Raw genomic sequence first — 8,491 nt, 5'->3', positions numbered from 1 at the left:
ACCGTAAACGATATCTAGCAAGTTCACACACCTCCAGATAGCCAAACTCTGTGTAGCCTGGAAATGCACCTGAATTTTTAAAAACCAAAGCTTCGGTAAAGTCGTTTGGATCATTTGGATTGCCGGTTTGAAATTTGATTTTCTCCACGTTCTCAAAGACCAAAAAACCGTATTGAACTACTTTTTAGAGTTCTAATCAACTTTGATATCTCAAGATAATTCTGGTAATGGGTAGAATAGAGCGCTATGCATGCTTAAGGTAAGAATTGTGCAAGTGGCGAGCTGGTTGAGATTCCACGTCGGATTCTAGGAGGAGGGGCGGGACAAGTGGTGAGTCTCCCCAACCGCTCTTTTTGCCGGCTGCTTGTGGTCGCGTCTGGTTTTGGGAACGGCTAATCAGTCGGTTTTTTATTCTTGGCCAGCATGGAGCTCCGTTGCGGTTGCCGGTTTGTCGTTTAGAGAGAGCCAAGAGTAGCTGGGAGAGACTCTCCACCAGACTTTTATGTTTATGGTTGTTCTTTTTGGTGTTGTCGTTGTCGCAATCGCAGCCGTTTTTAGACCCGCGTCACATTCGTTGTCAATTTTGGGTTTCCATTGTTGTTGGTTTGGATTTGTGACTCGCCGAGTGTGCGTGCTTTGCTCAAAGCGAACGGTGATCGGTGATCGCTTCTCATATTTGTTTACTTAATTATCGAGCTGATCAGGCTGTGACGTCAGGTCGCCGAACGAATCAACCGAAAATCCAACAAGCGTGGATCAGTTGGACATGGTTTCGCCTTGGATAATTCTTTTCGTTATTTGGCTCTCCGTGGGCGTAAAATCTCTGGAGATCGCCAGTATCAACCATCCCTGTGCCTACGCCCACACGGTCAACATTACAGATGGGCTGCGGTTGAAGGATGGCTCCTACACATATGCTGGAGTAGTTATCCCGCCGCATCTGATGGCGGAGTACTCCTTCAAGGTGATCGACGGAGTGGAGTACCGGGCAAAGAAGCATCTACGCGGTTGCGTCTGTCTGCTGAAGCCCTGCATCAGTTTCTGTTGTCCGGAGAACCTCGTCTTTGATGCCAAGCACTGGAACTGCACAAAGCCACACCAAGTCCGGGAGTCCACTCACGTGGAGCTCACCTACGCCAATAGGTCAGTGAAACAAGTTCGCATTCGCGATCGTTTTGTGGTGCGTACAGAGCTGGGTTGCCGTAACAAATTCGTGGACAAAAAGCACGAGAACTTCTGGCAATGGGACCTCTTCGAAAATGGAACGCTGCAGCGGGACGATCGCTTGTGGTCAACGGATGAGTATTGCTTTAGCCCGTTGGAGCACAAGCCCGAGCAGTGGGAGCTTACTCCGCTCAACTGCGAACGCTTTCAAACGGGCTACCGGGTTTGGATTTACGCTATTTGTAAGTCGTGATGTCTGAATACGTTCCAAAACACGCTAATCCTCAATTACTTATAGGCAGTATTATAGCCATCATCATAAATATCTTCATACTCTCTCTTCTTGGCTCTGTGAGGGATGCCCGGAAAAGCCACTATGGCCAGCTAATCATCTACTACCTACTTTCCATGATCGTGGGCTACTCCCTGCTGGTCTACTTGGCCTTGAAGAATCCCATGAAGATCTCGCATGTGGCTTGCAGAAACATAGGTTGAGTAATTTGGACCTGATTTCGAGTAACTGGATGACTTATTTTGTTATACCCCAAAGGATTTCTGGCCTACTTCTGCATCATGCTCTCCTTCGTCTTTCTGGCCATTTGCTGTCTTGACTTCCTGCTCAAATTTAAACAAAAGTCTGTTAAGAACTCGGTGCGTCAACTGTGCATTGCTCTGGCAGTCCTGGCGGTGATTGGTCTTCGTTTCCTGGTGTCCTTTGCCCAGGACTCCAAGCTGCCCAAGCACTTCAAGCCAGGCATGGGCGAAGATTACTGCTGGTTCGATGGTAGGTTAAAGAGAAAGTACAACGTGGAGTAGCTTCGAATTATTTCTTCATTTTCAGTTCGCACCTGGGGTATTTTGATCTATTACTACGGACCCATTGCACTCCTCCTGATATTCAGCATTGTATGCTGTCTCAAAGCCTACTTTTCTATCTACGAACTGCCCCCAGATACTCAGTACATATTGGGCACTCAACTTAAAATAGTCAAGACCCAGTAAGACCCCTAAAATCTGTTTTTATTATACACCTATTTATCTCTTATTTGCCTCCAGCTTCTATGCCTTTAGCGCCTATATAGTGGGCGTGTTTGCCGTCTGGATCCGGGAAATAGTCGTATATATAATGGCCAGAGTAAGAGAGCACTTCTTTATCATTGACTTCTGGAGTGGAATTTGCATTCTGGGCCTGGCCATAGCTGGTTTTATTCTGCTTCTTGGCAAAAATTTGCACGTCAAATCCTGGTGGGCCATTAATGTGTAAGTTATAATATTCGAATTGAAGTTGTAATTTTGTAATTGGCTGACTTACTTTTACAGGGAATCAAGTCAGACAGATCTGAGTATTATTAATGCTCGCGTATACAAGTTCGACGAGAAAGGCGATTTAAAATCTTCAGGTTGGAGTTCTTCTTATTGCTTCACTTTATCTACTCTTTACATTAATCTTTTTCTTCACAGATTCTCCCTATAAGCCGACAGTGACATCACTTTAACAGGAACTGAGATTATTGCTTATCTGTGAACTCTGGTATTCATGTAGCTTATGAATCATTAAGTCTGTCGCACACGGAAAAGTATATATCTAATTATTAGTGCCTCAGTACTCTAGCTCTAAGAAATAAGCTTATGACGATGATATACATAAATCATTAAGTAGAACCCCACTTTATATTTAAAAAGTGCCAAAATAAATATTGAAATTCACTTTGCTTGGAAAAATAATTCGGACTTTCCTTTAAAGTACAGATTTCATTTTTCTTTCGCTTCCCCGAAAACAGATAAATGACTTGGATGGGCATAAAGCTAAGTGGCATGCAACATGTGCGCATGGCAACAATGCTTTTGGTGGAGTCCACCCAGAACGATCGTCTTGAGAAGACTTTTGAAATGGAATCCATTGTATCGATAATATCTACAATATATCGAGTTTTTCGGATAACGATGATATCGAACGAGAACAGAAACAGAAACTCCAGGCGCCTCGCACGTATTTTTCTATCAAAGCAAAGGTCACACTTTACTTTTTTAAAAATATATATATTTCCACACACTTTGTTTTTATCGTATATAAAACAGCGGATTTTAAGTTTGCGACACACATTGATCAAACTTACACACACCTTCAAAAATAAACAAACTTACAAACTTTGTACAATCACGTATTTTAAAAAATTGGGCAATATCTGGGATTTTAAGTTTGCGACACACATTGATCAAACTTACACACACCTTCAAAAATAAACAAAATTACAAACTTTGTAAAACCACGTATTTTAAAAAATTGGCCAATATCTCCTTTAATTGATTCGAAAGTTTCAAAAATGTGCCGACTCAAAATCTATTGCCTGTTATTAGCCTTTTAACGTAATTAATACAGACATTATTTTGCGGCACATTTAAGATAAATATACTAAATATAGTATATATATTGTAAAAACCTAAATAATAATTATATATATTTCAATACAAATATTTTTTAATGTTTGATATAAAAATGATTACAAACCCCATTAATGATTTTTATTACCATTTGAATTAAGGTATAAATTGGATGTACTCACCTGTAAAAGTAACTCTTGGGACTCTTATGCAATTCTTCTGCAAAAAACAAAAAAAAACTAAAATTAATATTTTCCTTTTCTTTAATTAACATTTGGATAGGTAACATATCAGTCTGAGATAATTAATAAAAATTTCGCTTATAGGCCAAATTTCGGGTAACATTAACTTTGCGGAGTATGGATAAAAATTAGTAGTCAATAATTAATGCCAAACAAACTATTGTTCAAAATATATATAAATGAAACTAATCACAACATTTTAAGTTGAAGAGAAATATCAATAGCATAGAACTTGGCGCAACGTTAAACGCTCCAGAATAAAATGGCGGCTCAAGAAATCCCGAACTTGCCTCTCATTCTTTCTTCCTTACTTCTCAAATGAGAAGGAGATATATTTAATTGCTTTAAATCTTAAAATTGTCGTTATTTCATAACACAGCAAAATAAATGGCTGCTTAAGAGCATAAGGGAAATCGAAGTTGTTGCAATACCAACAAAAAAGACAGTGTCGAAAAAGTGAGTGGGAGTGGGAAGAGAAAACAAACGATCACAAGCACAAACCCGCTGAGTAGACAAATTTTAGAAAAGAGAAAGCAAAAACGCCAACAGAATAAAATAAAGGATAAATGCAGCGGGCTTAGAAGAAAATGAACACAAAGTCAAGAACAAAATAAAACAGATACTTACCATTGTTTGTACGGATATCTACCTTAGTTTTTCACCACACCTGTTATTTTTCATTATTTATGCTTTTCTCGCTCGTTTTATTAAATTTTCCCTAATATTCACTAGAAATTTCAAGCGTAGCATACACACACACACATGCACTTAAAAAAAAGAAATGGAGGAGGAAGAAAAGCTGTTGCACTTGCCGTTACTTCCATTCTTTTCATGCCTCAAACTTTGAAACCCCAAAGAACTAAACAAAAAATGCTTGCTTTTTATTTAGCTATACCCCATTTAAGTGGGGTATGGCATCACAAATTTTAATTTTTTTGATTTTTTTCGCTTGCTTTCTTAATATTTTCCTAATATGCACTGGAAATGTTAAGCATACATACACACAAACACTTGCACTTTCAAAAAAATGGCGAGGTTGAAAGAGGAGGAAGAGAGCAAAAAACCGTTGCCGTTACCGTTACCTCCTTTCTTTTCATGCCTCAAATTTTGAAAACCTTAAGAACTGAACAAAAAATGCTTTCAGCTATACCCCATTTACGTGGGTGCTTTTTATACAGGCATCACTGATTTTAATTATTTTTCACTTTTTCGCTTGCTTTCTTAATATTTTCCTAATACGCACTGTAAATTTGAATCAAAGCATACACACACACACTTGCACTTTCAAAAAAAATGGCGAGGTTGAAAGAGGAGGAGAGTAAAAAGCCGTTGCCTTTACCGTTACTTCCATTCTTTTCATGCATCAAACATTGAAAACCCGAAAAACTCAACAAAGAAATGCTTGCTTTTCTTGTAGGCGGTTCCCTATTTACATGGATGCCTCTTGTACGCGCATCACTGAATTCAAATAACCCGCTGCACATTTACTAGTTAACCGCGCCAAAAATTAGTTTTACTAAGCACAAAGCGCGCCGCGAGCCTCAATTCACGAACTGGTAACTCGATAAAAACAAAGTGTGACCTTTGCTTGGTTCAGAAATTATCGATACCCATTACTCCCTTTTGGTATATACCAATAGGTTCAGTTTTATTTTCTTTTTCCTTCGTAGTTCATGTGAATGCCCTAAAGGCTATTACTCTGATTGATGACATTTCTAGTGGATATCTCAACATCACAGTCAATCAGAAATGAATTTCTTAAATATATTATAATATAAGACAGGTACAATGACGAAAGCCATCTCAGAAACAATTTTATCCGATAGTTGAGCTAAACGCCTTTTCTTCGTCTGGTCACACTGTGGAGATCTAAAAACGTAAACATTCATAATTAAAGCCATTCTTAGCTTTTGCTCAATAAACTTATTGCAGTAATGCCAATTATAGTCCTCCACCGGTCGCCGAAAGTGTTCGTCTGCTAAAATGCACAGTCACGGCGCCAGCAAAGTTGTTGCTACTCTCCGCGCGGATGGCCATGTCTACCCCATGGAAAACTCCAATTCCAACCTGATGCACTATGAGATCGTAAGATTCACTGTAACCCCGCTTTTAAGGCAAGCTGACCTAGCTAACGACTCCTCCACAGCGCACCGAAGGGGATGTCCAGCAAAAGAAGGGGAATCTGCTGGGGCCGGCCACATGCGTGGACCTGGGCAAACAGCTGCTCCAGTGCGCCAGGGACAGTGATGTGGCGGGGGTCAAGGCGGCGCTGGCGCATGGAGCGCCCTTCGCCTCCGACTGGCTCGGTATGTCGGCACTTCACTTTGCCGCCATGAACAATCAGCTGGAGATTTGCGAAATCCTTCTGCAGGGCGGCATCAACATGGACGCCAAGACCAAGGTGGACCGAACGCCGCTGCACCTGGCCTGCTACTACGGGCACGAGCGGGTAGTCAGTTTGCTGCTAGCTCTAAAGTGCAGCGTCAACTCCCGCGACATGGTAAGAGCATCCTAAAGCTGTTCCAACAACAAGTGGCCCAACATGACTAACCAACATTCCCTTGTCAGCTTCGGATGACCCCGCTGCACTGGGCGGTTGAGAAAAGGCACAAGGGAATTGTGCGCCTGCTGCTCAAGTGCCAGGCAGACGTCGCCTTGGTTTCCAAATTCGGCAAGACGCCGATCGGACTTGCCGTGTACACGGAACAAGCGGATGTGCTGGCGGAACTGGAAGCGGCACGGCAGGCGCAGGCCAGTAAAAAGTTCAACGAGGAATCGGAGGTGAGTACGCCCGCAGGATTTCGCTGAAGTCCGATATTTGTTACTTAATATGTGGTTTTACTCACGTTTTGTTTGGCTGTCCCTTAATTACCACGCTGCGCTTATGAAACTTCAGCAACAAACGCATAAGAACAGAGTATGTACTTGCGACCGCTTGTATTCGGTTGCCATAAATAACTTCTAACACTCCCAATTTTGGACTGCAACCCATTGTGAATGATAGGTTATTTCCTATTGATTCGCTGAAGGAAATTTATTACCCATAGCTTAAATTCTCATCTTTGTACTGCTGATGCTCATAGAAACAATGATTATTTATTCGCTTTCGATTTGCAGAAGGAAACCAGTGAAGCCGTCAGCTCAATAATGAATGAGCCGGAAATAATTAAAAACATTGACGACCGAGAAATGTCGGTGGAAGAGCGAATGGATGTCCTGGAAAACCTGCGAGGCCGTAAGTTACCCAATTCGATGGTATCACAGAACTGAAAACCTGTTTTCCCTTGCAGATGCAAACGTGCTGCGGAACACTGCGCTCAACATGCTAAAGACGCACGGAATCGCAGACATGGTGCAGGACAACGACGACGAGGCCTCGAAGGAAATGCTGAACACTGCGTTGCAGAATGGACGCCAGCTTGTGCTTTCGGAAGGTGGACGCATGCTGCTGCACGAAACAAAATCGGGCGTCAGCGGCAAGCAATCCATGAATGGAAATGGTCGGCCATCGGTCGTAGCTCTCCGCACAAATGTTAATAACCCTCATCCCAAGATTCGCATGAATGTCATCAAGCAGAAGGATCTTTCGTCGCCGGCGGGGGTTGCCAAGAACAAGGTATACTTTTAATTGTTTTGTCTCGCCAATTCCTATAATGAAGAATATTTGAGGGCAGAATATACGCATAATCTCGTTGACTGATTTTAAGAAACTCTACGGATCGGACAACCAGCCAAAGTCCCTACAGAAAATACCCGCATCGTTGGCAAGGTACGTTGACTTCACATATTTTGCAGAAATATAATAAATATCGACTCATTGACTCTCTGCAGCTCTGGAATGGTGCGGCAGCTTCCCGATGGCACAAAGCTAGTCAACATGCGCCAGTTGCAGGCTCGACAGGTAAGTACTAGGTGGTTTACAAAGAAACAACTTAAAAGCTGCTGTCTTCTATTCCCCTACGTTTAGTTGAAGCTCCCTTCTCTGCAAAGACCTTTGGAGCCCAATTTGCTGGAAGAATCACACAGCCTAAACGAAGCCGCCATCCCAGCTCCACTGCCTTCAAACCATCCCGCGTCCGGCAGTTCGCTTCGGGGACAAGTGGGCACCGTCCAGACCATTCAGCTGCGACCTTCACTCTCGGCAGGATCCGGGCAATGTACAGCAAACAACGGGGCGGCACCCAGCAAGGCCATCGTCAATGCGACGAAGCAGCCGACGGCGAAGTCTCCGAATGTGATGCCGCTGCTCACTTCCTCGGAAATTTGTCGCCAGCTCCACGAGCTGCGGCGTCAGAACGAAGAACTGCGGCGGCGAGCAGACTCCTTTCAGCGGGAAAAGGAGGAGATGCTGAGGCGCATAGACCGCCTGGAGCAGATGGTGCTGGTGCAGGAGTCGGAGGCGGACTTGGACTTTGGAGAGGACGTTTAGTTAGTGCTAAGATAGATTTGATGTAAGTACGTTAAGGTATTGTTAGGATAGTGAGCCGATAAGTGCATTTGTAAATCATTCAGCAAAATGACTATTTCATACCATTTCTTTATCGGAACCAAATTAACTTGATTGCTAAGAGAAATTCAACAAATTCGGATGTAGATACAAATATATTGTGCTAAAAATTCATGTTTAATCCATCACTTGGAACAGACGTTGCATTTATTTAATAAATTTTGATATCACTAAGTGTTTATATGCGTTTTAAAGC

The 8,491-nt window shown here is 42.4% G+C and overlaps 2 protein-coding genes across 5 annotated transcripts; both read left to right on the top strand.

The window, feature by feature from the left end:
• Positions 1-45: 45 nt before the first annotated feature.
• Positions 46-2,866, top strand: LOC120447519 (probable G-protein coupled receptor Mth-like 9). Its single transcript, XM_039628948.2, has 7 exons — positions 46-1,406; positions 1,463-1,654; positions 1,715-1,948; positions 2,006-2,162; positions 2,221-2,424; positions 2,485-2,564; positions 2,626-2,866. Exons 1-7 carry the CDS (start codon positions 767-769, stop codon positions 2,658-2,660), a joined length of 1,542 nt encoding a protein of 513 aa, XP_039484882.1. The 5' UTR covers positions 46-766; the 3' UTR covers positions 2,661-2,866.
• A 2,666-nt stretch (positions 2,867-5,532) lies between these two features.
• On the top strand, positions 5,533-8,409 carry LOC120449489 (GA-binding protein subunit beta-1). Of its 4 annotated transcripts, none has more exons than XM_039631968.2 (10): positions 5,533-5,665; positions 5,721-5,873; positions 5,935-6,288; positions 6,357-6,569; positions 6,685-6,705; positions 6,906-7,023; positions 7,079-7,404; positions 7,463-7,557; positions 7,620-7,689; positions 7,756-8,409. In XM_039631968.2, exons 2-10 carry the CDS (start codon positions 5,772-5,774, stop codon positions 8,215-8,217), a joined length of 1,761 nt encoding a protein of 586 aa, XP_039487902.1. In that variant the 5' UTR covers positions 5,533-5,665; positions 5,721-5,771; the 3' UTR covers positions 8,218-8,409. The 4 variants fall into 4 exon arrangements, with proteins under 4 accessions (XP_039487902.1, XP_039487904.1, XP_039487903.1 ...); XM_039631969.2 differs by having other exon boundaries at positions 5,647-5,665; positions 5,736-5,873; XM_039631970.1 differs by having other exon boundaries at positions 5,646-5,873.
• The last annotated feature ends 82 nt before the right edge of the window (positions 8,410-8,491 follow it).

This window comes from Drosophila santomea, chromosome 3L (assembly GCF_016746245.2).
Source record: "Drosophila santomea strain STO CAGO 1482 chromosome 3L, Prin_Dsan_1.1, whole genome shotgun sequence".
Classification (NCBI taxonomy): Eukaryota; Metazoa; Arthropoda; class Insecta; order Diptera; family Drosophilidae; genus Drosophila; species Drosophila santomea.
This window is presented reverse-complemented; position numbering and strand designations above follow the sequence as displayed.

What these genes read in the sequence shown, in the direction of transcription:
- LOC120447519 (XM_039628948.2), top strand. Translation starts at nt 767, where the DNA reads ATGGTTTCGCCTTGGATAATTCTTTTCGTTATTTGGCTCTCCGTGGGC. An exon ending in AGATTACTGCTGGTTCGATG is followed by an intron (nt 1,949 to 2,005) that starts GTAGGTTAAAGA and finishes CTTCATTTTCAG; the next exon opens with TTCGCACCTGGGGTATTTTG. An exon ending in TCCTGGTGGGCCATTAATGT is followed by an intron (nt 2,425 to 2,484) that starts GTAAGTTATAAT and finishes TTACTTTTACAG; the next exon opens with GGAATCAAGTCAGACAGATC.
- LOC120449489 (XM_039631968.2), top strand. Translation starts at nt 5,772, where the DNA reads ATGCACAGTCACGGCGCCAGCAAAGTTGTTGCTACTCTCCGCGCGGAT. An exon ending in ACCTGATGCACTATGAGATC is followed by an intron (nt 5,874 to 5,934) that starts GTAAGATTCACT and finishes ACTCCTCCACAG; the next exon opens with CGCACCGAAGGGGATGTCCA. An exon ending in ATACCCGCATCGTTGGCAAG is followed by an intron (nt 7,558 to 7,619) that starts GTACGTTGACTT and finishes GACTCTCTGCAG; the next exon opens with CTCTGGAATGGTGCGGCAGC.